Below are 27,375 nucleotides of genomic sequence, written 5' to 3' on the forward strand. Positions count from 1 at the left end.
AGCAGAGAAGGGTCCGAGGGCGGCGACCTTGGCTGTGGCCCGCAAACTACAGTAAAGACTGTGTGGGAACTGTGCCTCTCTTGACTAGGGGTCTGCTATCTGGCCTGTAGCTGTAGTTCAAGCCACCCGCTCACGTCGGGGTTGCACATGCGGATCAGGCCTCCTGCTGACGGCTTAGATGCACAAGCTATTTTTCATCATAGTCGTTGTAAGCATGACAGCATATAGCTTACGGTGAGTGAGCAACTAGTGAAACTGCAAGTGTTGGGATTACTAATGGTATTGGATGTGTAGCTTCTGTACATCATACTGCACAACAATATATTGTGTGCTCCAAAGAAAGACCGTCATAGCTGCTGAACAGCTGGTCCACCAACCACCCAGATCAAATCACTGCGTACGCTCCAAATGGAGACTGTCGCTTCAAAAGAGACCGGATATCTTTCGCGCCAAACTCCTTGCCCATAAAAGACTATATTCGCGAGCAAATGTCAGGTTCATGCCTTAAACGACCCACGTAACCCAAGACGCTGCTGCCAGCATCGCCGGCACTATGATTGACGCATAGGTGTTGACGACCATGTTATGTGGCGCTGGCGATGATGTTGTCGAGTATACGATTTGGAAGCCAATGTGATCGTTGACATTTGTTGTGTTGACGCAGTTTGAGCTGTTGACTTCGGGAACATCCTCTGGTTCGGCAAAAGTAATATCGGCGCACTGTCGGGCTCTATTAGCAACTACACGATTATCATGTTAAGAGGCTTTCACTCACGTTGTAAAGAGCAGCACCGTGTTGCGCAAGCTCAATAATCTGGATTGTCGCGTTGTCTCCAACCTGGGGTGTGTAGTTGGCAGGTAACGGGACTTGCGGTAGACAGAAGGAGCCGGGATATTGCTGGTTTGTAGGTCCTTGGATCTGGAAGACTGGCACCATGGTGTGCGAGTAGTTTAGCGGTTCGTTGCCGTAACCCATGTTGACGTAGAACATGGCGAGCGAGTGGCCTGGGAACCATCCGGGTTGGATCGCGACGGCGCCACCGTTGACCGGCCACTTTGTACGATTTTGCGACATTGGCATGCCACCACCTATGAGTTATGTTAGCTATCTGCTCTTGCGCGAATTACCGAGTCGGGAAACATACATGGGTACATCCATTGCATGCCGTATGGAAATCCATATGTGCCGGTATCTTCGTGGTAGTTGATACCAATCGAGCCATCAGGAATCGATGGGTCTGTGTCAGATTTGGTTCCATTGGTGTGGATGTTGTTTCCTCTCCATCCTGGGTAGACGATAACGGTATGTGCAGTAGCGAGCGACCAGGTAGCGGCGATAAAAACGAGCTCGGTAAAACGAAACATTCTGGCGGTGCGATGCGGGAAACAAAGACAGTCGGAAGTGGAAGTCCTTGTCTTTATCGATGGAGTGACCCGTCAGCTTTGGGGTACACGATTTGATGGTAGTCGACGCAGAACGGGCAGCGTGCGGTGGCGGGGGGCATCAGCACTTATGGATTACGGGACTTGGCCTCGACGGCCTCGTGCAACCATGGCATTGCTCGCGAAAGAGACGCTTCAGGCGAATGAGCAGAGCAAAACGGGCCCGCCAGCATGGCCAGCCTTTGCATGTCAGCCCTCGAAGCATTGAGTAGGCAGCGAATAGGCACGTCGCTAGCATATTGATTCTACAGGGGGCAGCGACCACTGAGCTTCGCGTATGCAGGTCTCATCGGGCGGGAGGGAAAGCCTCTGTCGAGGCGGAGCGAATAGCGTCCGAGGTGGCCATGCGCATGGCGCTTCTGATTTGCAGAGGCGTGTGATGACTTTGCAGAGTCTCGGCAGTCCGGCCAGGCACCTCTAAGCGCCCAACTACTCCAGTGTCCACATGCCCACCAGCAGCAGCGAGGAAGGTTTCCGGATCTGAAAAATGCGGTCTCCCGCGCGACTCGGCCGTGATAGTGTGACCAAGGCGTGATACAGAGTGTTGAAACGCCGCAGCTACACCGTGTAGCCGACGTCTTTGTTCGTGCGAGAAGAATGCTGAAAGACGCAGGCAATCGCGCGCACAGTCAGGTAGCCGCCACTGGCCCCCAACGAACGACGATCAGCGCCCTCGCCGCAATATAATCCCCAGCCGTCAACATGCGCATGTTTCTATCCTCATATCGCTGCATGAAGGCTGCAGTGCGATAGCTGGGGAAGGCCGAGTGTCGACGATGCTGATTGGGAGCTTGTTTCGCCGCCCCTGGTCGCTTGGAAGTGTCCACTGCGCCGGGACGAACGAAGCCTCCATTCGCAATAACCAATTGCTTGAAAGGGTATTCCTTCTGGGCCCGCGTCGTGCCGAGCGCACCAGCACACTATCCGCGCAGTGCGATCTTTCCTGCGGTTCGCTGCTAGTGCCTGTCTGGACGGCGCGAGGTACCGCATTCATACTCCCCTTGCTTGAGTCAAAGGAACATCTTTTCGCACTGGGGTTAGCAGCGAACAAGCATCGCTTTAGCCAAGCGCCATGAGATTGTAGATCGTGTTGGACGCAGGGAGCACGGGTTCGTTGATGCTGGCGTCCGGGATAACGGTTGCGCGAGGTACGACCGTTGTTGATACTGCCCAGGTGGGGTGCCATGAGCGCCTTCCTTGAGCACTGAGAGACCATGGCCACCTTCCTGCGATGAAGCTTCTTTCCCCATCACTCAGATCAGGCCTTCCAAAATCGCAGTTGTACACAGTATCTACCCAACAGGTCTTTTCTGGCTCTGCTTGTCACCAACCGTCCTGCATCGATATTCTTCGATGACCGCGGCGTCCATCGAATATTATTACTCAGTTTGATCTTAACTTCGATCAGCACCCGACACTAGAGGTACTGATATGTTGTCGCTCGTCCCAGCGCGGAAGAGAAAAGAAGCCCATAACCCGATACAACTATCTCGTGATAAAGGCAAGGTCCGCGTCATCGAGCGATCAGCAGAAGGGTACTCCAGCGGCTCCGCGAAGAACCTACAGGGGCGCAACAGCACCCCTGCTAGCCGTACCTTTACTACACTTCGTCGCGGAAGCATCAGGATCTTCTCAATCTTCCGCAATGGCAAGAGTTGTCACCCACATCTGCCTTGTACCTCTTGGCTTCTACTGATAGTACGAACAGGTTCCGCTCCAAGCTCCGGCGAGGCTACCTTTGGTAGCACTGGATCAACAGCCATCAAACCAGCAGACGTACCACGTGCCGATAATAACAATTCCTACTCCAACTCTCCTCTACAATGCCCTGTCATTCCCGATGTACCTATGACTCTACCAGCTCTCTCCCTAGATCCAGACTCCTCATCGTTACTCCAACTCACAAATGCCGCCGTCTTCGATGGCGAGTCAGAACCTATACCAAGAACTCGCACTCCACCTCCCACACCCATGACAACAAGTTGGTCGATGCCAAGTCTCTCGCAGCAGCTCACCACCAAGCTCTCCAACGCCCTGATGAACAACGATACGGTAGTGCGTCGACGCAAGCTAAGCTCTAGGCCAATCGTTCGAACGGACCATTTCAAGCATCCAAGCGATGACCAGCGAACTACCACCTCGCCCAAAAGCCCCATGTCAGAGGTCCCTTCTCTTCCATCAAGTGTCCTAAGCCCCTCCAGCAGCGTCGCACCGTTGAGTCAGTCCACTGCACCGACATCGCTGGTCTCATCAGGCGCGCTGCTGTCCGCTGAAACCACCTATCGAACCCAGAACGGTCGCCATGTAACCGACAATCAACCTGCGCTCTATTGCGAGGCGACCCCAGAGCGTTTACCTTCACGATTCCTTGTCTTCCCACGTCAAGACGCACCGCGACTGTGTGAGCCTTCCATTGCGACTATCGAGAATGCAGCGGCGGCGAAGATCTTCTTCGAGTCACACTTCAACCAGCTTCTCGGTACCAAGGTCACACCACGATCTATGCGTCGCCGCCAGATGGAGCGCAAGGTTTTCGCTATGGCGATACCCAACGAGCAACGTCACTGCAAAAGGCGAGAATAGTATCTTGCAGAGACACATCATCTGCGCCAAACACGCGTCATGAAATCAAATACGCTAGCGCGTCAGACGATGAAGGGCGTGCACATCTCCAATTACGACATTGTAAGAGTTCTCGGCAAGGGCAGCTTTGGTGTTGTTCGTCTCGTTCGCGAGAAGAGTGACAATTGCGGCAGTCTACGAAGAAGCAGCTGCAGTATGGGATATCTTGATGGCTCATTGACGCCAAAAAATGATAGGCCTTCTCCGACAATCCGCAGACAAAAGCAAGTCTTCGCCATGAAGGTTATCAGAAAGTCGGATATGCTTCGCAATAGCCAAGAGGGACATTTGCGAGCAGAGCGAGACTTTCTAGTCGCGTCGGAGAATTCACGATGGGTAGTTCCCCTCATCTCTGCTTTCCAGGACAACAACAACCTCTATCTCGTCATGGAATACATGATGGGCGGTGACTTCCTAGGCCTACTACTTCGCGAAGATATCCTCGATGAAAACGTTGCGAAGTGGTATCTCGCGGAGATGATACTGTGCATCGAGGAGGCACACAAGATGAACTGGATCCATCGCGATGTCAAGCCTGATAACTTCCTCATCACGTCGTCTGGTCACCTCAAGATCTCTGACTTTGGCCTCGCCTTTGATGGACACTGGGCTCATAACCAGACGTACTACAATGAACAACGATACGGTCTACTCCGCGACTTGGATCTGCATGTCAAAGGCGACGCACAAGACGTTGAAGAAGACAAGGATCGATCGGGCGCTCGCAAGACCATGAACCTTGTAAATGGGAGTGCTGCGGCCCGCGGTCGTTATCATACCAGGCAGGACTCGGCGCATGGACCTATCATCGACTGGTTGAACCGAGAGCAGAGGCGTGAATTCGCCAAGAGTGTCGTAGGGACAAGCCAATACATGGCACCCGAGGTCATACGAGGCGAAAGCTACGACGGTCGCTGCGACTGGTGGAGCATTGGCATCATACTATACGAGGTACGTGGGCATGAGATGTTATGCGTGTTTTCACTGACGAATTTGTAGTGCCTTTACGGCTGCACGCCCTTCTTCTGCGATAATCGCCAAGCCACGAAGATGCGCATACTCGTAGGTTTGGCTATGGTACGTCGCGTTCTGGTGCTGACTCGTGCAGGATCATAGGAGGTGGCTGCGATTCCCATCCGAACAGCGTTATGCTCGTCCCAACATCGACCGCGTACCACTCATGCCAGTTTCACGCAACGCAATCGACCTCATGATGCGACTGCTTGAGGACAGACAAGATCGACTCTCAGCTAAGCGATACCGTGAGAACGACTGGGTCCTCCGTGACAAAGCTGCCGGTGCACGCCGCAACCGGAACGTCAACACCACAGGTCATATTGTTTACCCCAACGACGCCGAAGATATCAAATCACACCCGTTCTTCCGCAACATTCAATGGTCACTACTGCATTTGACTCGTCCACCATTCGTACCACGCGTTCACGGCGGTCAGCCAATCACCAAATACTTCGACGATGAGGCTGAGATCATGAGCGCGTCTGATCATCTCGACTCTTCAAGCTACGAAGCTTTCGGTGGGCCGGCAGACCCTGCAGTAGAAGGTCAAGTTGGTAAGAATGATGCTGCGTCCCCGATACAGCCGGCTGCCCAGAATGATGGTGCAGCTACGCCCGGTCAAGAAGGGGTTGCCAAGTCATTACGGGACATGAAGAAGCGCAAAAGGGAAAAGAAACGACCGCGCGACAAGCTTCTTCGAGATCCAGATGTCAGCCAAACTGTTCTAGAGATCAGGAAGAAAGGTGCTTTCGTGGGCTATACATATCGCAGGCCTAGGTTCTCGTTGCTAGACTTGGAGGACAAGATTGCTACTACGAGACCTCACATTACACGGGGAGGGATAGTTGCTGCGAGTTCTTAGTATTTTATGTTTTTCACGTCTCCTGCGGCGTGTAGTTTCTTCGAAATAGATTGTCAATTTCTTGAGCTCATCGAAGTGTGCGTGGTCCTCTGCTTGCTGCTCGATTATCATTAGAAGATGCAGTCTCTCTCACCTTGACCGCCATCTCCGACTCCCACTTCGGGCATCTCATCGCGGATACTGCTAGCGCCGTCTAGAGTACTGGTGAGATATATATCATGCCCATCATTCTCAGCGACAATCTTTCTTACACCATACCTTCAGTCTCCCAATCTCATCACACAACGATCAAAAACAAATGATCCCTGGTCATCTCTATTCATCATGATGCTCTTCAGAGCCATCCTGCTATGCCTTGCAGCACTCACCAGCATCGCCGTCGGTACAGCCCCCGCAAGAGACCCCAAGGACCCGATGCCAGTTCTTCTCAGCCACAAAGACAAGCCCAAGCCCGTCAACAAGACCACTCTCGACCCTCCAGTCCTCGACGTGAGCGAGTACCTGGTCAAAGAGCTCGCACACCAGACAGTAAACGTGGTCAAAATGTGGAACGACAGCAAGATCAACTACGCGTGCAAAAAGGTCTTCGCCAAAGAAGGCTACAAGGTCGAGGACATTGAGATGTTCGAGGTGAAGTATGAAGATGTGAGTTTGAAATGATGTCTGCTGTTATTAGCTGACAGTATGCTAATAAGTCTGAAGTGCTACGAGACACCATGGGTAATGTGCCGCCACAAAGACGCCTGGTACCAACCCGACCTCATGAACTTCTACATCGGCCTGATTCCCGTTAACATGCGTCGATTCAACCGCCACTTCATCGCGCTGCCAGCTGACGATAAATACGGGCCCGGCACGTACAATGACTACGACACCATAGTCTTCAAAGGGCAAGCCAGCCTGCACAGTATCATCGCCGAGTCCTCAAAGTCAATGGGCCAGTACGTAGGCTCAGGCTTTCCAATCTGGAGTAAGTCAACCCGCACTTCCCATCATTACTCTTTTTTGCGGCTGCTAACCACTCCCTATAGGTTCTGGTACTCTGTGGTCCGGTGAGACGTGGGCCGACCTCGTCGAGAACAACGCAACCGCGGTGATGAATCCTACGTCTCAAATTTCTCTCGAGGAGGCATTCGCTCAGACTATGGTGCTTGCTATCCCGGCGTCGCAGGGCGTGGCATGGGCTGATCGCATCCCCGAGTATAATAAGATTTGGGTGTTGGTCTTTGAGCTGTCCCAGAGCCTGTCATGGGTCTTGACTGTTAATGACCAGGTTTTTTGTCAGGAGAGAATCTTGGAGGATAGTCCTGCGGGCTTGCCCGAGCAGCTGCCTGACACCAAGGTCTAGAGCGGGCACACTTGATGGACCTGGTGGTAGTTAGGGAATAGTCGAGTCGGCTTCACGAATGGGATTAATTTAAGGCTGATCTTGGAGGGAAAACGGGCTCTTCACTTCTCCGGTAGAATCACGAACAACTATCCAAATAAACCCGATCATGACTACCAACTATCCCGTCGCTCTCCCTTCTTCCACCACCTCCTCCCACTCACTCCACCGATCCCACGTCCAGACCTCCTCCACATGTTTCTCGAATACCGGCCGAATACCGCATAAGCCACTGCTACTAGAACACAAAACGCAATAACACCCATGGAAACACCCAGGCCAATCGATGCCGGTACACTAAGACCGCCTTGAGGCTGCGCTGTAATTGAGGGTAGTGCGGTGGGTGAAGACGGAGTTGCATCAGAAAAAGACGAAAGGGGAGTTGTTTGTAGACTGGAAGATGGGTCTGGAGGAGACGTTGTAGAAGTAGAAGTACTGGAAACTACTACGTATGGCTTGTCATCTCCAGGATCAGTAGCTGATGTTGTCGTTCCTACGTATACTGTCGATGGTATTATCGGGACAACATCTACCGATGTGGCTATCGGAAAGGTCTCCAAATCAGTTGGGATAGTAGGCGTCACATCCATGGTAGTCACGATCGTAGTCGCGGGTCCCATCGATATGATTATCGGAGTGTCGCCGCCGGTCTTCGTGGATGCCGACATTGTCCTCGAGATGGCTTGCCAGTTTTGTAATGTACTTAGGTAGTCTCGTGGCTATGAGAGAGGGGATGAGGGATGTGAAGTGGCGGTGACATGGTGTGGGATCGCGGGAGAGTAGTAGCGACAGAGTATTCAGTTGCTTGCTTGCTTGGGAAATGGAAGCGACATGCTATTTGCTTGGTGGTGTGACGGGTGAGTGTGCTGGCGTGGAGTAATTGGAGTCGCGTGGTGGTGGGTTGTTTGCTTGGTCGATATAGAACTGAATTTCCTATATGGATCAAAAGATGAGATAGATGTTTGGAGTTCACAAAGCGTCATAGGTATTTATATCTTGGCAGGAGCTGAATGTATCGCAAAGTCTACCTGGGTAGAAAGCCCAGGAGACAGTGGTTGGCAGCTGACATGCGCAAAGTTTAACACTACGTTCATTTGTAAAAGCCCAACTCTCGAATCTTTTACAACGCGCAAATCAACTAATTGGTCGTAGTAGTTCTTCTGTTTGCATCGGCCTGTTGTTGTTCGGGCAGTGCAGCGAGCTCGGTGCTGGACGTCCGACAAACACCGAACTCGGACGTCACCCTACAACATCCGAGCACTCATCAACCGTTTGTTTCAAGACATTCCTTTTGCATATACCCCACAGCTCCAGTCACGAAACTACATCATGTCAGCCTCGGACGACCTCACCAATCTTGCGACCCCGCCATCGTGCATTGCAGACTTTTGTCTTATCCCCCTGGGCACCCCCACAGCGTCGGTGTCCAAGGAAGTAGCCGAAGTGCAGCGGCTCCTCAAGAAAAGCGGTTTGGATTATTCGATGCATTCCGCGGGGACAACAGTTGGTATGGCACACACCCCACCTTCTGAATTCTGTACGCTTTCGCGTGCGAGCCAACCCTCTTCTCGGCCGGTATGCGGGCCTGGTGGCTTGGAGGGTGGAGGGGTATATGGAACATTCTTGAATGCGTATGCTAATTATGGCTAGAGGGCTCGTGGGACGATGTTATGCGGGTCATAGGACAATGCCATGCGATGCTGCATCAGAATGGGATTGTGAGGATTCAGAGTGATATTCGCGTGGGGAGCAGGACCGACAAGAAGCAAGGATTCAAGGACAAGGTCGACGCTGTAGAGAAGCTGCTCAAGGAGGATCAAGGCGCAGCGTTGTAATGGGCCGAGTATCGGGATGCGCGTGACAGGGTGAATGTGTGTGTTGTCTCAGTCGCCAGGTCATCCACGTGTACCAACCACCTGCGATAACGACAGATGCATGAAAACAAATTTCACGACTACAGATGATGTGCCCGCGCGCACGGCAGATCTGCCTGCCAAAGCTCGGGTGATGATGATTCAAACAATCGGCCGCTGCTATTATTGGGCCATTTCCTACTCGACGTCGTGGAGCTGCTGGGGTAGCTGGGCTATAGCGAAGATGGGGAAATTAGTACCTGACAGGCAAAACGGCAGCGATGGAAGCATATTGTGTTGACATGTGGCTAGGCGTAGGCCTTTTGAAACTTGTCGATCAAGGTCGCACTGGTGGCAGCGAATCACTCGCAGCGGGATGGTAGTCTGTAACGTAGACGTGCATACAACGGCTCCAGGCTCTTCACCGCCAGTCGCGATGTGAAGGTAGACTAAACCCGATGCGAGGCGCGGGTGTTGTCTGCGCACGGCCGAAGAGCGGTTGTGTAAAAAGTTGGCGGCAGGCGAGAAGCATCATCCTTGACGTCGGTACCTTTCACCCGGAAAATCCCCTCGAGTGCCGCATGTGCTCTGCCACTCACTCCACCACGACAATCCCATCTATACCTGCCCACACCGCCCGCAATATTCACTGCCCGCCCGTCACCCCGCCCATTCCGTCCGAAATACGCCCAACCCCCAGAATTGGCCTCGTGTGATCGCATGGCGAATGCACGCGACAGCAGCATCATCTGCCAATCCCCACCACCCGCGCGGTAACAACGTCGACGCTCCACGCATCGCTCCCTGAGCGCACCAACCCGCCATCATGGCTTTCAACTTCAACTGGTCGCCGCTGATAGCCGACACATCGAGGGCGCGCGACATGCTCACCACGGCCCTCAACAAGTCGCCCAAGCCGCCCATCATCGTCGACGACATCATCGTCACCGAGCTGAATCTCGGCACCACCCCGCCCGAGCTCGAGATACTAGAGATTGGAGATTTGGCTGAGGACCGGTTCAGGGGCATCTTCAAGATGTCGTATGCGGGCGACGCGTTTCTGACGCTCAAAACAAAGGTCCAGGCAAATCCGCTGAAAACCTATCTCTCCAACAAGCCAGACTTTGCGTCACCGCAGCCCCTGGCAGCGTCATCGGGCTTGACTATACCGTTGCAAATTACATTGTCTAATATTCGGCTGTCCGGTTTCGTCATCTTGGTCTTCTCCAAACAAAAGGGCTTGACGCTGGTCTTCAGGAACGACCCTCTGGATTCGCTCAAGGTCTCGTCGACGTTTGATTCAATCCCCTTTGTGCGCGACTACCTGCAAAAGGAGATTGAGGGCCAACTGCGTGTCTTGTTCATGGAAGATTTGCCAGCTATCATTCACAGGTTGTCACTACGCATGCTGTCGCCCGAATACCAAGAGATCGAAACAGAAGAGCGGCTAGAAAGCGCCAACGATACCACCGCAGCCATCGATCCCCTCGCATCGCCGCCACAAGACGCTGTCGATGCGTTCGGCAACCCACTAGACGAAGCGCAGATCTCGGCCTTGTCGCTCGACTCTGGCGAGATACACGCCTCTTTCTCCCAGAAGAACATCCTCCGCCTAGCCGCACTCTCCGAATCGCAACGAACCCTATCTCTCTTTACACCTGGCATTCGCGATGCTGTCTTCCGAGCGTGGGCCGGTCACCCAGATAGGCCCGAGTCTGGTGCTGCGACACCAGCACTCACACAAGGCAGTTTGTCAAGGATACAGTCGACGTTTGGCAGCCTCAAGTCTGGCGCCTCGTCGGTTGCATCTGGCAGCACAGGCAACGAGACGCTGAGCTCGCGACCCACCATGGCATCGGCGTACTCGACATCAGCGGGGCTCAGTCTTGGCTCAAGTCGCTCTCGCACTGGTGGCATGCGGAAACGGAAGAAGCGTGTTGTTGATCTACGCAAGAAGGACGGCGTCGACTCGGGCGTCTCCACAGGTGCCAACACACCGTTGCCAAGCGCATATGCCTCCGAGACATCGAGCGTCATACCAGAGGAAAGAGAGGCAGAGGAGGAACTCGCTACCCCACCAACGAGCCCCGCACAACCTGGTATGCGCTTCGAGAGTAGACGCGGCAGTCTGGACATCGGTACCCCGAAACGGATACCCGAAGAACCGCCTGCTTTTGGTCCTCTTCTCGCCCCTGCGCCAGTTCTCTCGGAGACATCCAAGCCCGCCAAATCGAAGCAAAAGACCCCACCGCCAGCTCACCTCGAAGACCCATTCATCTCCCACACCTCTTCCAGGCGTCCACCGTTGTCGCGCAATAAGCTACGCCAAGCACAGCAATCCACCTCGCCGCTCCTCCGCTCCCTGTCGTTTGACAAAGTCTCGTCGCTCTCCGCTCTCTGCTCGCCGCCGCGCACATCTTCCCCACCGAACGCTGACATCATGGCCAGCTCGGGCGGCATCCTCGAACAAGCATGGATGACGAAGATGGCGCAGGAGATTGCTCGCAAGGTCCAAGAAGAAAAGGACCGATCATCTCGGCGACCGTCACACACCAGGACAAAGACAGCACCCACAGGAGGCTTCTGGCAGAGCGATGATGAGATCGAAGCACCGCCCGCTTACGTTGCGTAAGCAATGATGAAGTTATGAGCCATGAAGATTTTCACAACGTATCGTCTTCGTACATATTAGTTCTTGCATGTTATTTTTGTCCATCACTTGTTTCTTTTGTTAATCATTCTGCTTGTTAGCATTGGCGTATCAGGACTGGGAAAAGCTCGTTGTCGTTGGATCAACTTGAGTATATAACTTAGGGGGGTTAGTGGGGCTCTAAACATAATGAGCGGTGCATAGAAGAGCGATGGAGACGAAAAGGCAAGCGCGATATGGCATCGTCGCTTTTACATACCAGACTACTAATCTCATTACCTGACGCGACGTATGCGTCGCTTAGAAGAGTATATATCGAATCATTCTCCTCTTCACAAGAGCATATCTGGTGTACTTGATGACTTTTTTTCTTTACTCTATTTCACACCTTCAAGGTCCTGGCACAGGAATAGCCCCAATCTGCACCATCAACCCAAAAATATCCGGTTGCCCCAACTCCTCCACGATCTTGCCATCTTCAAACCGGTAAATGTTCAGCGCCGTCATGCAGATGCTCTTTCCTGTTGGAGCGACACCCATAAAAGGTCCATTGTGTGTACCGCGCGTTTCAAACCGAGCTACGATCTTGTCGCCTTCGGCAATGGTTTCTTTGATCGTCCATTGGATGTCGGGGAAGGCGCTGCGCATCATGCCGAGGATTTGGAGGTAGCCTTCCAGGCCTGGAAAAAGTGAAGATCCGAAGTTAGTGTATGTCGGATGTATATGGAGTATATTTGAGACTTACCTTGAAGAGGGGGCCCGCCAAAGGGTACGTGGAAGGTAGCGGTGGGGGAGATGACTTCTTTGCCAATTGTTACGTCGCCACTGTTTATAAACTCCGTGAAGCGGGTTAGGTGGGGGAGGAGGGTGGACGACATTGTCTGTGGGGGTGGGTGGTTAGAACTGGTGGGAGATGAGAGAGGGTGAGGAAGGTTGTTACGTTGGTTTCAGGTGAGCAATTGATGGATTGAAGTATGCTGGATACAAGACGTTTCCAATATGGGACTACTCTATTTTCGAGATTATGGTTGTAGTAATAAAACATGTACAAGTGTGGCGAGCAACTCTTTACTTATATCACTGTTGTAGTGACCATCCGACACCGTCCGACTAAAAGCTGAATAATCGCCACCAAAGTTCCTTACCAAATCATACATCTGTATCGCCTATTAACCACCTAGTCAGTTACCGTCGGTTACTACCGGTTGATTTCGAGTGCTATGGGTCCCAATCGTGGAAGGTTCCCAGATTATCCTTAGAGCGTAACTCACGCCGCCATAGGGCCGACGACGGTCTAGCGTGGTAAGATCGAGAAAAAAATCGCATGTACTGATACGTGTATTGGTGAGAGATGACGAAGGCTGAGTCGTGTTGCTGTAGCAGAAGGTTATTGTGACGTTCGATACGGCACGAGGACCTGTAGGTACCTAGGTAGACGCGACGGCGACCGTTGTTGGATAATAGACCACCTGAGTACTACGCACGCGCATGTGAAGTTGCGATAACTTGAACAATAGTGGCTATACAATTGGAGCCTACCAATCTGAGCAGCGTCGGTGCTTTGCATGTGATGTTCGGATGTTGGGCCTTTCGGATGATGTGTCTTCGGATGGTGTACCACCGGATGTTGTGCTAAACGAAAACAAGGGAACGCTGATTCACCTAGAAATCGGACATCGAATTCACTGCGAAAGTGCAAAGGTTCTTTTACACCTGACAAGTCTTTAATGTCCACAAAAGATGGTATGAAGGAGGCTACAAGATAGGGTCTTGCGTAGTAACAGCTTGTATTTCTTAAGCTGTTTGATCAGATTGCTCTGTTCCCGAACGCTACCTAGATCACAGTGCCCCCGCCATTAGTTGAAGAGGGCAAGAGAAAAACTCGTGCAACTTATGCAATTGCAGGAGCTGAAGCAATATTGTCTTATCGGAAGTTTGACTTCAGACCTTAGACCTAGCAAACGCAGTACTTATTCGCATAATTCTAAGCCGGCGAGAAATGCAGGGGAAGCTTGTAGTAGTCCCATCCTTCTCACCATTAGCTAGGAAGGGCAAAAAATCATCTGTAACTCAGAATAATTCCTGAGTTAAAAACATACTGACTCATCGGAGGTTTGAACTCCGGACCTTCAGTGTCCTAACTGGTGGCTTTTGAGGGCCGTTGTTAGACTGACGTGATAACCAACTACACCAACGAGCCTTGCTTGATGATTTTCGGCCAAAGATGTCAGTAAACATACTGGTATAAAATTTGCACTTTTCGTGGTATATCTTTTACAAGACGCCACCACGAAGATGGAGAAATGTAATTTGATAGTCAGGCCGAAAAGCTAAGCATTATACGGTCAAAGTGGGGAATTACATGTCACTGAGCAGACGTGGTTGGGCCAGGAGCCGGCGCGATGTCCTCCACACCTTTACCCGAGCGGACAAGAACACCAAACTCCATGAAATACCATGATGATCACTACGTTTCCACTACAGCTAGATCTTGAAGATCAGCAAACCATGTCCAATCCTTACCATGATCCGCATACTATGGGATGACCTTGAGAACTGAAAAGCCCATGTCCGCTCACGACTTCGGCCCGATGTTAGCAATAACCGATGCCAACGTTGCCGTCCCCGCGTTTTGTTAAGGTGCCCACAATTCCCGACAGCTTCAAACACCGACACGACGCATTGCTTCGAGATGAGGCATGGAAGCAAATGCCCCACAACAGCCTGCTGGCGCGCAGGCGGCCACCAACCCGGATGAGGATGAAGCTTCGAAGATCAAGAGAACGCAGATTGCGTGTTTAAACTGCAGGAAGAGGAAGAGTCGGTGTTTGCTGTAAGTGGTTGATGGTTTCTTGTTTGTTTGCGCGTCGGCGTTTTGGAGCTCGCTTGGATTGAAGTTTGCACGTGGACAGCTTGTGTCGCGACGCCCAAATGCGCTCGAAGCGCTCGTGCATTGCATCTAGAGCTAACGTGGTGTTGCAGAGACTCCGACAACTCGATACCATGCCTCCGATGCAAGCGCGACAACCTCGAATGCGTGCTGGGCGGCAGCAACCGTGGCGGAAGACGCGAGCGAAAGAAGAAACGCGTCGATGAATCGCAGTCACAGTTAGAACCGCAATCGCAACAGCCACTCCCATCGCTGGCGAATACTGCACCCGAAGGAAGCTTTCACACGCTGGGAAATCTCGGTACAACATGGTCGCAAGACCCAGGCGTACAGCCCTTCGGCGAAGAGCTCCAAGCATCGCGTTCAGGCTCCTCGAACACCGATGAACTCCCCTTCTCAAATCTGCAGAACCCTTCGGATGCGCTGGGCATACTGGCGAGAGTTGCTGGGGAGTCGAGCTCGAATGACGAGATCAACGGGACGGGTAGAAACAACAGCATAGGACATGCACGAGGTTCTTCTCTCAGTATGCCTGCGCCGCTGTCCTTCTCGTACCCATTGTTAGACCGAGGAATACTCACCGTGCATTCTCTCTGCCAGCTGCTCGTACGCTTCCAACAGCAGTACCATCCATACTACCCGCTCGCCCCAGCGCACGCCTTCGAAACATCGCGTCTATCCGACATGGTGAACAACGAGAAACACCTCCTTACAGCCATCCTCCTCATCGCTTCCAAAGACCTCGTCGACGAACCGCACATCTACGAAGCCTGTTCCGAACACATGAAGAGCCTTGTCTCGACGTTAGCAGCAGGAGGCGATGCTGGTATTGAGGCAGTAGAAGCTCTGCTTCTGCTCGCTGAGTGGGCGCCGTATACGCAGCGTGGCTCTGGCAAGGTTGGCAAGGGAGAGGAGGACAAGGAGAGTTGGATGCATGTTGGTCTTGCTCTAAGGATCGCGTACTTCCTTGCCCTCGATCGGTACTCATTCCGCTTCGTGGATCAGGGCAAGGATCCGGACCATCATCGCAAGCGCCTCATTTGGACGGCGGCATATGTGTCTGACCGCCATATCAGCATCAGAATCGGGAAGGCGTTCTGGTCCCGTGGACCTGGACCGCTAACAACGCTACGAAGAGAGGATTACCCATCGTTAATTCCCAAAAGCCCGAACGAAGAGGACCATGCTTCTATCTTCCAGGCGAATCTCGAACTCACGCAACTCTTCAGCAATGTACACGATACCTTGTATTCGAACCCTAGCTCAAGCTTTCGATCGCAGATGAGTGGCAGCTACATCAAATTCATCGACGATTTCCGGTCAGCGATATACGGGTGGAAGAGCGTATGGGGCACGTTGACATGCTCTCCACCGCTCAAAGCATGCCTACTCATGTCATACGACTACCTGCGTCTCTACACCAACGCCTTCGCCTTTCAAGCGACCGTCCTGCGCGCACTACCCTCTTCATCCACATCGACCGACCCCGTAGTTGGCACACCAGCCACCATGGCAAACGGCCGCATGCAAGTCCCCCAGCGCGTCTTTGTAAACAATGTGGGCGCAGTAGGCGACGCGCGATTCATATACGAAGGCCTCGACGCCGCAAAAGCCATCCTTACGACCGTCAACAACTTTGTCGACCCAGAGCGCTCCCTCCGCTTCATGCCATTGAGATACTACCTCTACCTCGTCTACGCCGGCGTCTTCCTCTACCGCGCACGCTGCACAGGCGTCATAAGCGCAGACGAAGACCGCGCCATCCGCGCCATGATCAACGAAACCGTCGCGCGCCTCGAGCGCAGCGCCGTAGGAGCCGGCGCTGGTATACAGCACCCTGGATCCCGCTACTCACAACTCCTCAAGCTCCTCTGGGCGAAAGTGCCGAAGAAAGACAAAGCGAGCCGCTCGTCTTTCCGCCATCCGGGCACGCATATTGCTAGTAACCCGGTTGATCAGAATGGGTTTCCTCAACATCCCATTGTGGGGGCGAGTCCGCAGGCGAGTAGTAACGGGACGGGGGAGAGCCCGGCGCTTACGGAGCAGATGGGCGATTTTGGGTGGACGGACTTGGGCGCTGTTAATGAGTTCGCGGTGGGTGGTGGTGGGGGGAATGCGCCGGCGGATGATGCGGCGTTATGGAATGGGTTTTTGCCGCTGGATATGGGATGGAATGCTCAGGGGCTTGGGTTTGAGGGTATGGGCTTTGATTCTAATGAGCTGGGGATGTTGTTCTAGTTGAGGCGTCGTGGTCGTTGTAAGGCGGATGATTGTATACCATGAATTCTAGGTGCTTATAAAGAACAGCTAGTCCTATACCGACACATTGTTCAATATCTCTGTAAACCCAACCAGCGAAGTCTGCTCTTCGAGGGTCCAAGTTCTCATTCGTACGGAACGTCATTAGGGTATTCATCGGCGGGGATTCGTGCCATTATGTGAGAAAGCTAGGCTAGGCTACTTGTACGTACAGGCGATATACCTTGCGTACCACAAAAGAGCTGCGAAGATAGCCGGCCAATATCTCCATATCTCATGTCATCTCGTCCATCATGGAAGTAATATACAAATGTCGTATGCAAGAAAGAAAGAAAAGAAGATCCGTAATTAAACGTATGCTAGTGACGCAAAATCGTGCTCCCGCTGTCCGTGATTAATCACGCGCGCCGTGCTCACTTGCGCTTCCCGGCCTTCGATCGTGTCGTGGGCCGGGATGGAGCGGCTTTGGCTTGACTTGCTGCTGTGGGCGCATCGAAAGACCGTGTTGCCTTCTTCTTGAGCACCTTTGTAGAGCCTTCGATGCTGGGCTCGTCTTCTGCCTTCCGCTTAAGAGAGGACTTGTTTGTATTGGTCTCAGCGACGCGAACGCTGCGTTTGAGGTCGGATGAAGGCGGTGACGGAGGCTGTTGTGCGGTTCCGTCCATCGTGTCGTCTTCTTCTCCCGCAGGGGTCTCTTCGTTCTTCCCGTTGCGCTGTTGGGCTACCCACGAGAGAAGCTTTTCTTCTGCTTCTGCGTCGTCTTCATCCTCTTCCCCTCCTAGCATTGCATCTGCCATCTCGCCTGCAATATCGTCACCCGCGTCTTTGTCTGTTGCCATGCGCATAGCGAACTCGAGCAGCTGTTGGGGATCCATACCGCTCAGCGGTCCGCCAGCAGCAGCAAGCTGCCTTTGTAAAGCTGCCAATAGCGCTTCCTGTGGTATGCCATCTGCTCCTTGGTCCATGCTGTCGTCGCCTTCATCGTCGCCATCGTCCTCGTCGTCGTAAGGAGGCGATGCAGGCTCTGTAACGAAGGCCATCTTTCCCTTTGCTTTGCTCGTCCGTGTTGATAGCGCTCCCGGTGAGCTTGGTGGTGAGCCTTTCGCCCAGTCTGGTATGTCTGCGAGCTTCTCCCTCCAATTCTTGAACAACGCATATGGCTGCGCATTGTCATCGAGAGTCTTGGGCTTGATTCCGCGGCTCGCCTGTGAACGCCAAACTATAGGCGAATGTCCCAGTGGTGTTGTCTCTGTTTGTGTGCTCACGCTCTCCTTGGCCAATCTCTTCTTGGCTGGTGCGCTCCTCACTGCCCGCTTCCTCTTCAGGCCTGCTTTGGCGCCCTTGACATCAAGCGCTTGAAACTTGATATCGTCGTAGCCGTCTGACGCGTACTCGAGGTCGTTGAAGTAGTCGAAGCGGTCCCAGTCGTCCTCCATGTCCTCGTCGCCGCATGTTGCTGGTGGTGGTGAGGCGACAGCGTGCTCTGCGAGGTCGTCGGCGGCCATATATTCGTCTTCGACGTAGAAGAAGTCACCTTCATAGTCATCGTAGTCATCGTCGTAATCGCTCATGGTGTGTGGGCTCGACGGTCGTGTATGCGATCACATGCGCTAAGTGCGGTCGAGGATGTCGTTTGCAATGCGATGCGCAACCGTGTAGTGTCGTGGCGTGACAGGTATGGTGATGAGAGAGGTGACGACTTGATTGCGCTTCTGTGTGGTTGGGGCGTAGGCGTCGAGTCGAGGTCGCGCAGCCGGGGTGAGTAAGGGTGTGAGGGTATGACGCGGGCGTGCAGAGCACTCGTCCCTGAGCGCACGGAGGTCATCAGCGCAACCGCGAGCCGCCAGTTCGAGGGAGTCGAGACCAGCGGAGAGAAGACAACTCGGCATGTGTGACTGCCCGTGCCACTTCAGAGGCTGCCTTATGCTCCTTCCCTATCGAGGGGCCCAAGATGCAACTTCCGCAATTGTTTGCTACAGTAAACACGAAGCGCGCCTTCCCCGCGAACGGCTCCACGCGGCTTAACAGCACCGAGGCTTCCCCAAACTTCCTTCCGCCATGCCACACACAAGGTACTTTTGTAGTTGTTCAATCAATCTTTTTGCTTCATATACCCATTTGTGACCATGCGTGCCTTCAGAAAGTCTACTCACCTCTCGCGCCAGCTTCTTGCTACCAATGGCGTCCGCTACAACTCTACCATCGCGCCAGCTGCCAAACCGCTTACCTCTGTGCTCATAGCGAATCGCGGAGAGATTGCACTGTGAGGTTCCTGACAGAAAACCACAACTTCAGAACTAACGCGATTCTAGACGAGTCGGAAGAACAGCCTCGGAATACGGCATCAAAACTACGACCCTCTTCACCGACCCAGATGCTCGATCGCAACATGCGCTGAGCTCGCCCTACGCCGTGAACCTTGGAGACCCTTCCGCATATCTTGATGGAGACCGTATAATACAAATCGCGAAAGAGCAGGGCTGTCAAGGCATACACCCGGGCTATGGCTTTGTATGAGCTTCTATGGATGACGCAGTGGAGTAAGGCTAACAGGACGACAGCTGAGCGAGAACCCTACGTTTGCAAGAAAATGTACAGACGCTGGTCTCACATTCATCGGACCACCATGGCAAGCGATCGAGTCTATGGGCAGCAAGAGGTAGGCGATCAGCGTATACTGCAGCCATCGTAACTAACAAATAAAAGTGAGTCGAAAGACATCATGACCAAAGCTGGTGTTCCCTGCATCCCAGGCTACCACGGATCCGAACAAGACCCAGAATACCTCAAAGAGCAGGCCGCGAGCATCGGCTACCCCGTACTCCTCAAAGCCGTCAAGGGCGGCGGCGGCAAAGGCATGCGAATCGTCAACACCGAAGCCGAGTTCTTCGACCAACTCGCGTCGGCAAAGTCAGAGGCGCGGAACTCTTTCGGCGATGAAGTCATGCTAGTGGAGAAGTACATCACCACGCCTCGCCACATCGAAGTCCAGGTCTTCGCCGACAAGCACGGTAACTGCGTTGCGCTTGGAGAGAGGGACTGCAGCATACAACGCCGGCATCAGAAGATTCTCGAAGAGTCGCCAGCACCGCATCTGGATGAGGCCATCAGGCAGGACATCTGGGAGAAGGCGAGACAGGCTGCGCTTGCAGTGGGGTACGAAGGAGCTGGCACAGTCGAGTTCATCTTTGACAACGAGACGGGTGAATTCTTCTTCATGGAGATGAACACAAGGCTACAGGTCGAGCACCCTGTCACAGAAATGGTGACTGGTGAGGACCTTGTGAGATGGCAACTTATTGTTGCTGAGGGTGGAAAGCTACCTCTTACCCAACAGGAGATTGAACAGAGGATCAAGGAGAGGGGTCATGCCATCGAAGCACGCATCTACGCCGAGAACCCAGACATGAACTTCATTCCCGACTCTGGTCTTTTGCTTCACCTGAAGACGCCAGTACCCACGTCCACCGTTCGCATCGACTCTGGTTTCATTGCTGGCGACGAAGTATCCTCTCACTACGACCCCATGATCTCCAAACTCATCGTCCAAGGCCCTACACGCGAGGCTGCGATCCAGAAGCTACGAGCCGCCCTAGAAGAGTACGAAGTTGCGGGCCCTATAACAAACATCGAGTTCATCAAGCGCATGTGTGTATCCCCAGACTTTGTCGCTGGCGATGTGGAAACGGGATACATCCAAAAGCACCACGCCGAGCTCTTCACACCCGAGGCCCCAGCATCAGAAGTCTACGCACAAGCCGCCCTTGGCCTTGCGCTGCAAGAGATCTCAGCGTCAAGAGGAGATGTATGGACCGGACCACCTGTCACGGCAGTGGGATTCGGTTTCAGCAGCTCATACCAGCAGCGCGAGTTCAACCTCATCGAGACCCCCGCTGACGGCAAGGGCGAAGCCACAGCAACAAAAGTTAGCATCCGGCAAACCAGCCCCCAGCAATTCGACATCAGCGTCGGCGACAAGACATATAGCAACGTCACATCGACCTTTTCTCCTTCCAACAACACACTCACATCTTTCTATCCCCACACCCGCCTAGCAACAACCTTCATCCGCGACGAAGACCGCCTCACCCTCTTTCACCTCGGTCGCCAATACCGTCTCAAGCTCGCCATGCCAGAGTGGACAAAGAAAGCTCTAGGCGTCAAAGATGTGGCAAACAGCGTCCTCGCGCCCATGCCGTGCAAGGTCCTCAGAGTGGAAGTTGAAGAGGGTCAGGAGGTCAAGAAGGACCAGGCGCTTGTTGTTATCGAGAGCATGAAGATGGAGACTGTGATCAGGAGTCCAAGTCATGGTGTGGTCAAGCGCATTGTTCATGGCAAGGGCGATTTGTGTAAGGCAGGGACCGCGTTGGTGGAGTTCGAGGAGCCGGAGGGGGAGGCAAAAGAGTGATTTTGATTCCAGAAAAGAAAAAAGCCGGGTTGTATATATGAGCGCCAAAATATTAGGATTTACGAATTACGATGCTCAATTTATGGTTGGGTGTTGAGAGGGAATTATTTTTCCAATGTCATGGTTATCGCGACAGCTGAAAACCATTGCGAGATCAATAATCAAACGCCACGACCACGAAGCTTGATATAGCATCACAAAACGGTTCAACGATCATCATAACATGCACTGACTCATAGTGTTGTTCAAAAACTCCTCTTGCGGCCTATTGTTGCGCTTTGATATTTAACTGCATTAAAGCGGCTTCAACCATCTGTACAAATACCCCGACACAATTTCACTCACGCAATGTATAGTCAAGGCCCGGGAGGCTTGTGCAACGCAATATTAGCAGAGAATACAACGAACAGTGTCGGCAGATACCAATTTCACACCCGCATTCTGAATTGTAGGTTTCTAGGTCTCTCTACAGAGCAGTTCACGAGAAGATGAAGAACAAGAGGCATCTACGCAGCAAGTAAACCAACATGGCATTGGAAGTCTGTAACAAGCTAGTAAGTTGTTTGTACGTATGCTCGACATGTTTCTATTCAATATTTGCAGTCTACACCATAGAAAGAGATGCCATAAGACGGACAACCTCTCACTTGGTCTCGCACATTGTCGTGCGCACACAATCGAGAAGTCTGTCTCTTCTACGTGCCAATGTCAACACAGCGACAAGGGAGGCGCTGTTTAAACAGAATACGACTTGATCGTCCACCCGTGCTATGTGAGAGATATCACAGCTACCTCCCAAACCAAAGGCAGCTACATACACCATTTGTGTAGATCACTCTGCAGCGCTCTCAGCTCGATTCTCATCTCATCAGAGAGACTATGATACTGTCGCGTGGTGTGAGCCTCTCCATGGTTATCGTATGCCTCCTTGTTCAGGTATCCACGTCATGTCCGTCTAATCAAGGTATAGAGCTCGGTGGCGCAGTTGCACTGACATCGATGGTAGGCGCGAGGGGATCGTGGAAGACGAACGAGTAGGTTGCCGGACGTAAACGGGGTCACGGTAAGGTATATAGAGTGAACTCAATAGTATGACGTGCTCTCTGGTAAATATGTGAGTGTGGTATAGCAGATGTAGATGTAGAAGTGCTGAGACCGCAAGATCAGGATGATCTGATCTTGCTTGCAGTTCTTCGAAGCGCACCGGATCTCCCACTCGTACTGACTGTAGGCATAGGGCCGTGATGGGACAGCTGCTTTGGTATCCGGCTGGAGAAAATGCTACACAGAACAAGAGTAGTGACTAGGGAGACGTGGCCTCAACCTCAGTAAACAGAGGGTTGTCCTCTAAGCAGGATACGTCCTTGTACGTCAACAGCTGGCACAGCTGATACTCATCACCTCTGATCAAGGCATCGTTGTGCGGAGCATCTCAAGACCCAGTGCGGATCAGATGGGCACTTACTGGGCCTCCCTTCCGCCCTGGATTCAGCGATCAGTCATCGATCCTGAGAAGCATTGTATGGGGAAGCCCTCCGCGGCCCACATTTAGCTGACACTCAGCAAGTCTGATCTTCACCAGGTCTGGCGAGACCACAAAAGGTTCGCGGAGCCGGTCATGGCTGCACACATCAGCTGTTCATCATCGAATCTGTAACGGGGCGATGAGGCCGACGACAGTCATGACGAGGCTTCCCCTCCAGTGCATCGCAATGCAGTCCGTGACTTCGAAACGCCCAAGGCAGTAACTCCCCCACCTCAACACTGCAGTAGTCTGTGGCGAAGAGAGTTTCCAACCAAGGTATTTTAGTTATCTCTGGTGCCGTGCTTGCGGTTTACTACCCTTGCTCATCCTGTGACTGGTCGAAGGCGCAAGTTGGGCTTGCTTCAGAACAAGTTGCCTTGGGCCACTGACAATCCCGGTAGTTGGCCTCCCTTGCTCCTTCCGTGGACCAGGAACATCCTGTTAGCAAAATCGACCAACGGGATGACTGCCAGCTCATCTATGTTCCCCGCACACTTGCGTTTCGCTTCACGCCTCACTTGCTTTTGAGCAGTCGTTACGAGGCCTGGATCCATCTCGGATCAAGGCGGACGGTTAGAACAACGGCAGCTTGATGCTGATCTTGGGTAGCAATGTCATGTATAGTAAGCCGCAGTGTGACGCGTCAATAGGTGGGCCGATAGGGTAAAGAGTGTTGAGATCTGGTGAGGACTACACTACAGTGTATGTTGGGGTTTGACTGTACCGACTGTGAGGGTCGATGATGAGATGGTTTGAGCCGTTAAAGGTTATCAAGCTGCACAGGTGGTTGGGAGCGGTCATGGTGTTGTCAGTCAAAATCAGGCAATCACTGACGACTACTCTTCCGATTCATCGTCCAGAATGGAGTAAGCGGATCGAGTATCTCGAAACGTTCAAACTTCATGCGGCGCAATGCGAGTGTTCCAACCCGGGGCATTCCTCCGCTGCGCATGTTAAGAGTGGCACACCGATTGTTGTTGTCAAAGAGGACGTTTTCATCGGCACGCGCATGCGACGTGCTATTAATCAGAAAACCTTGATTTTAAGCCTGATGCGTTCCCACCAACGGCATTCCAGAAGGGTGTTGCTGCTTGTAGAGACTGAACTGTGACATCTTTGACTGGCAAGATGCTCCCAGCGCGACAACCGGACCATAAATGCCAGGTCGTACGACCAGGTTGAAACAAGACGAGGGAGCCCGGGCAACCAGATTCTAGGTGAAATACAAGGCTGTTGGCGAGAGATGTTAGCCTCGATCGTTTGAGTTTGGAGGCACCCGGCTGTCAATGCGGGACGCGATCTTGAAACGCCAGTGTGAGCATCTTCTCGAACATGTCAACGTTTCATGAGATCTCGGTATCTTCGAACCGACAATTGCATCGCATACACCATAACCATGCGCTATGCGTCAGCTCGCAGGTCTTTGCATGTTCCGAAGGCGCAGAAGTATCAGCGGTTCGTTATGCTCCCAAAGCTATCTTGAGTGACGAAATGTCTGTGTAAGTTTCGGGGCTGCTGTACTAGGTTCTATGTCGCGGAACCAGTCCTTTGGGATTCTTCGAGTCCGATCTGCTGTTACACGCTACACGTGGCGCATGGGGATGTAGTTCCGGTTCTCGTTTGTGGTTGCGTTCAGCGCTCTGGATGTGCAATGCGCAGCAGGGAGAAGGACGTGAAGAAGATGCACCCAAAAGGAGGCTGAGCTCGGCGCTTTGTTCATTTCACGTGCACTGGACAAGCTTACGGAGGAGATTGCAGATCGTGATCAGTTGGTACTGCCATCAATCGATACTCGGTCGCGCCGAGATGAATTGACAAAGGCCCTCCAGTCAGGCTTGAAATGACGATATTGGAAACTGCGCATGAACAGAGCAAGCGTACATGCAGTTGCAAGGCTGTTGCGTCAAAGCCACTGACTCGAGTTCGCGAAAAAGCATGGAGCATTGGGCGAGCACAATGGTCACCGCTTTATTCTAGAAGGCCGCTAGAAGGATGCTAAGATCGTGAAACGCGTACCAGGGCCAATTACAAGTCGTACTTCGACTGGAGTACGCACACAGCTCCAGTTAGGCAAGCCTCAAAGTTATTTTTTTCTGCAGCGTAAGGCGGACTGCTTCTGACAGAAGGGCCGATTTCGTATGGTCCCAATCTCTAATGCAATGCATCTCATGCAGTGCTAATTCTAGCACCGAATATGGATGCACGTACTGATGCTTTGCAAGAGCAATCTCTCGACCAGCTTGTGGACCGACAACTCATGTACGGGTATCGTGAGCCAAATCGGCACCAGTGACGATGTCATGTAAGATCCGGAAGAAGTTGACCATATGACCGAGCGCATTTCAGCCGAGATAGAGCCAGCAGTACGCACCCGCATGATATTGACAACCCAGCCACCAAGAATTGCACCGAGAAGGCCATCTCCTGATACTTTGCCAAGCGCATATCAAGAAGGCTCGGTTGTGGGTCGGATATGGAACTGGCTGTTTCTATTCCAGTCACGCGCTTCGGAAGAATGTATTGTAGAATGAAACCAGACGCGTCATTAAATCAATGTGTTACATGCTGCTTCGAAAATAGCGATTGCTGTACATAGACCGCGGGATCACACAGTCCCTAGATGTGTATGTTGTTGTGGCTTCTCCACCGAGAATAACGAAGGGGCTGGGCCTCGATGGCTGATAAGCCGAGGCGGCCAATTCGCAGTAGTGTGGTAGCTTGATGCAGTGCATCGGGAGCTAGCGCTGACTGACATCATGGAAAACCGCGGTTAACGTGATGCTGCATCCATCAGCCCATGTCGAATCCTTTCCACAAGTGTCCGCTCGAATCAGTGCCGCCGCAAGGCCTGGTGAGAACAGGGAAAGGACGGGAGACCGGCCGGACCTTGTTGCAGCTCGATGATATCGACTGGGATGGCACGGGTCACTCCGTCTCATGATAAAAGCCGGCAGAAGGAGAGTACTACTTGAACCAATGAGAAGAAAGCTGTCGCCTGTCAGAAATGCCGCTTATGCAGTAACGTTCGCAAGTGAAGGCTCGGCTGGAGAAATAGCGATTTCAAAGCAGGACGAGAAGGTCTAGTCCTTCGCTCCCAAATTGCGAAACAAGTGGCACTGCGGCATCTTGGGCGCGTACTCGTGTTCGGCACAATGCTTGCCTCAAGCCCACTCATGATATACCCCGGGAAACAGATGTCGGAAAGACACCCAAGCTGCACAACGACCCTCAAGGGATGCGGGAAGCAAGGTCGAGGGGGCCTGGAGATCTTCCAATCGGGTGGGTGACTGGAGCTCGTATCGCCAGCGTCAAGATCTTATCGCACAATCTGATAGACATTTCTGCATCGCAGTTTTGAATGTGACTGATATCTGCCGATAGAGTTGCAATAAGCAAATGCAGGTCTAGGCCCATTACAGCTGCCTAGCCTCTTTCACACGACAGCTGCCGCGAGCGGAGAAAACTTGACAATGTAAAAATGCTCGATGTGATGGGGCTCACCTGCCGATCGCTCCCCGGTCAGTCAACAAGCAGAGAACCTTCGATAGATGAGCTATGGGGGCATGCGACCGCACTTCGCATATCGTGGAAGCTTTATGTGACGTTATTTCCAGGCGTAAGATCACGAACCGGGAACATGCGGTAGTGGCAGCGGTGGTGTGCAGCATCATCCAGTGTGCAGTGCTGATGGTGGGCGAGAGACTTGCGGGACGAGTCGGATCCATGTACGGTAGCGTCGCGCACCTTGTCCCTTGTGATCGTCGACCGTTGATGCCCAGGCATGTATCCCTGCTTCCCGCGAGTGGACAACGGTGTGCAACATATGGTTGGCCAAACCGATCGCCTGTCAACCAAATAACCGTACGCGAGGGCAGCAACCATGACGCCCTCGCGATATTGGGCGTGACAAAGCTTTCTTGTTTAACGGGCATCATGGAAGCGACAACGCGAACGGAGTTGGAGGCTGTTGTAGAACCTGGCGACAGGCGACGCGCAAGAATGTCGACGAGCCACCCCAGCTGACCTTGGCCGACACGCACGTCGCCGTCAGCCGTGTTTGCACCACGTTGCGGAGACACACAGCTAATGATTACATATGGGTGGAGTGAGAAGAGCAACCCGATGTAACACGGCATCGCTTTCGCTGACAAGATCGACATGGCTATGTCCACATCTTGTGCAACTAGTGCAAGCGTGGCTAATCGTCAAAGCGTGAAGAGGCGCCGCCTGAGGGTGTTCAGGATGAGTTCGGCTTGCACAAAGTTGGCAGTGAAGATTCTGAATTGCCAAATGCGCAGTAGATGCGCATACTGACGGTAGGAGACTGACTGCGTGCGGCCTTGTGCGCTGCGACTTGGGCGGCGAAGGCAGTCAACAAGTGCTGTGTTGTATCGAAATGTAGCGGGCGGCGTCAGAATAGAGTTGATGGTCGCTCGGTACCTGACCTATCTCCCTTGTC

At 52.8% G+C, this 27,375-nt stretch overlaps 11 protein-coding genes and 1 non-coding gene across 12 annotated transcripts; 8 read left to right on the plus strand and 4 right to left on the minus strand.

Moving 5' to 3' along the window:
* Positions 1-250: 250 nt before the first annotated feature.
* BKA58DRAFT_372741 (uncharacterized protein) lies at positions 251-1,692 on the minus strand. The gene is made up of 3 exons (XM_046169161.1): positions 1,146-1,692; positions 776-1,089; positions 251-720 (listed from the first exon to the last, which is right to left on the minus strand). The coding sequence occupies exons 1-3, from the start codon at positions 1,363-1,365 to the stop codon at positions 505-507; spliced, it is 750 nt and encodes a 249-aa protein (XP_046030984.1). The 5' UTR covers positions 1,366-1,692; the 3' UTR covers positions 251-504.
* A 682-nt stretch (positions 1,693-2,374) lies between these two features.
* Positions 2,375-4,026, plus strand: BKA58DRAFT_446469 (uncharacterized protein; the record flags this gene model as incomplete). The annotated part of the gene is made up of 2 exons (XM_046174190.1): positions 2,375-3,097; positions 3,152-4,026. Exons 1-2 carry the CDS (start codon positions 2,875-2,877, stop codon positions 4,024-4,026), a joined length of 1,098 nt encoding a protein of 365 aa, XP_046030985.1. The 5' UTR covers positions 2,375-2,874.
* A 69-nt stretch (positions 4,027-4,095) lies between these two features.
* Positions 4,096-5,944, plus strand: BKA58DRAFT_304832 (serine/threonine-protein kinase cbk1; the record flags this gene model as incomplete). Its single annotated transcript, XM_046167030.1, has 3 exons — positions 4,096-5,016; positions 5,065-5,127; positions 5,174-5,944. 3 exons carry the CDS (start codon positions 4,096-4,098, stop codon positions 5,942-5,944), a joined length of 1,755 nt encoding a protein of 584 aa, XP_046030986.1.
* Positions 5,945-6,268: 324 nt separating this feature from the next.
* Positions 6,269-7,368, plus strand: BKA58DRAFT_446478 (uncharacterized protein; the record flags this gene model as incomplete). The annotated part of the gene is made up of 3 exons (XM_046174191.1): positions 6,269-6,589; positions 6,647-6,914; positions 6,976-7,368. 3 exons carry the CDS (start codon positions 6,269-6,271, stop codon positions 7,290-7,292), a joined length of 906 nt encoding a protein of 301 aa, XP_046030987.1. The 3' UTR covers positions 7,293-7,368.
* A 962-nt stretch (positions 7,369-8,330) lies between these two features.
* BKA58DRAFT_13681 (YkoF-like protein) lies at positions 8,331-9,588 on the plus strand. Its single transcript, XM_046164495.1, has 2 exons — positions 8,331-8,838; positions 8,982-9,588. Exons 1-2 carry the CDS (start codon positions 8,661-8,663, stop codon positions 9,164-9,166), a joined length of 363 nt encoding a protein of 120 aa, XP_046030988.1. The 5' UTR covers positions 8,331-8,660; the 3' UTR covers positions 9,167-9,588.
* Positions 9,589-9,730: 142 nt separating this feature from the next.
* Positions 9,731-12,157, plus strand: BKA58DRAFT_372749 (mitochondrial distribution and morphology protein 34). Its single transcript, XM_046169162.1, has one exon. It carries the CDS (start codon positions 10,011-10,013, stop codon positions 11,814-11,816), a length of 1,806 nt encoding a protein of 601 aa, XP_046030989.1. The 5' UTR covers positions 9,731-10,010; the 3' UTR covers positions 11,817-12,157.
* On the minus strand, positions 12,158-12,907 carry BKA58DRAFT_372750 (uncharacterized protein). Its single transcript, XM_046169163.1, has 2 exons — positions 12,580-12,907; positions 12,158-12,514 (listed from the first exon to the last, which is right to left on the minus strand). Exons 1-2 carry the CDS (start codon positions 12,710-12,712, stop codon positions 12,225-12,227), a joined length of 423 nt encoding a protein of 140 aa, XP_046030990.1. The 5' UTR covers positions 12,713-12,907; the 3' UTR covers positions 12,158-12,224.
* A 1,026-nt stretch (positions 12,908-13,933) lies between these two features.
* BKA58DRAFT_t12 lies at positions 13,934-14,034 on the minus strand. Its single transcript has one exon. It is a non-coding gene; the product is annotated as a tRNA-Val (tRNA).
* A 312-nt stretch (positions 14,035-14,346) lies between these two features.
* BKA58DRAFT_13751 (uncharacterized protein) lies at positions 14,347-17,114 on the plus strand. Its single transcript, XM_046164506.1, has 2 exons — positions 14,347-14,667; positions 14,817-17,114. Exons 1-2 carry the CDS (start codon positions 14,534-14,536, stop codon positions 16,960-16,962), a joined length of 2,280 nt encoding a protein of 759 aa, XP_046030991.1. The 5' UTR covers positions 14,347-14,533; the 3' UTR covers positions 16,963-17,114.
* Positions 17,115-18,976: 1,862 nt separating this feature from the next.
* On the plus strand, positions 18,977-21,603 carry BKA58DRAFT_13753 (methylcrotonoyl-CoA carboxylase subunit alpha mitochondrial precursor). The gene is made up of 4 exons (XM_046164508.1): positions 18,977-19,246; positions 19,296-19,494; positions 19,545-19,642; positions 19,690-21,603. The coding sequence occupies exons 1-4, from the start codon at positions 19,110-19,112 to the stop codon at positions 21,389-21,391; spliced, it is 2,136 nt and encodes a 711-aa protein (XP_046030992.1). The 5' UTR covers positions 18,977-19,109; the 3' UTR covers positions 21,392-21,603.
* A 1,960-nt stretch (positions 21,604-23,563) lies between these two features.
* Positions 23,564-24,294, plus strand: BKA58DRAFT_13774 (uncharacterized protein). The gene has a single exon (XM_046164515.1). It carries the CDS (start codon positions 23,656-23,658, stop codon positions 24,025-24,027), a length of 372 nt encoding a protein of 123 aa, XP_046030993.1. The 5' UTR covers positions 23,564-23,655; the 3' UTR covers positions 24,028-24,294.
* A 2,003-nt stretch (positions 24,295-26,297) lies between these two features.
* BKA58DRAFT_372760 (uncharacterized protein) lies at positions 26,298-27,180 on the minus strand. The gene has a single exon (XM_046169164.1). The coding sequence runs from the start codon at positions 27,074-27,076 to the stop codon at positions 26,414-26,416; it is 663 nt and encodes a 220-aa protein (XP_046030994.1). The 5' UTR covers positions 27,077-27,180; the 3' UTR covers positions 26,298-26,413.
* Positions 27,181-27,375: the final 195 nt, after the last annotated feature.

The sequence above is a fragment of the Alternaria rosae genome (assembly GCF_020736505.1).
Source record: "Alternaria rosae strain MPI-PUGE-AT-0040 chromosome Unknown BKA58scaffold_1, whole genome shotgun sequence".
NCBI lineage: Eukaryota > Fungi > Ascomycota > Dothideomycetes > Pleosporales > Pleosporaceae > Alternaria > Alternaria rosae.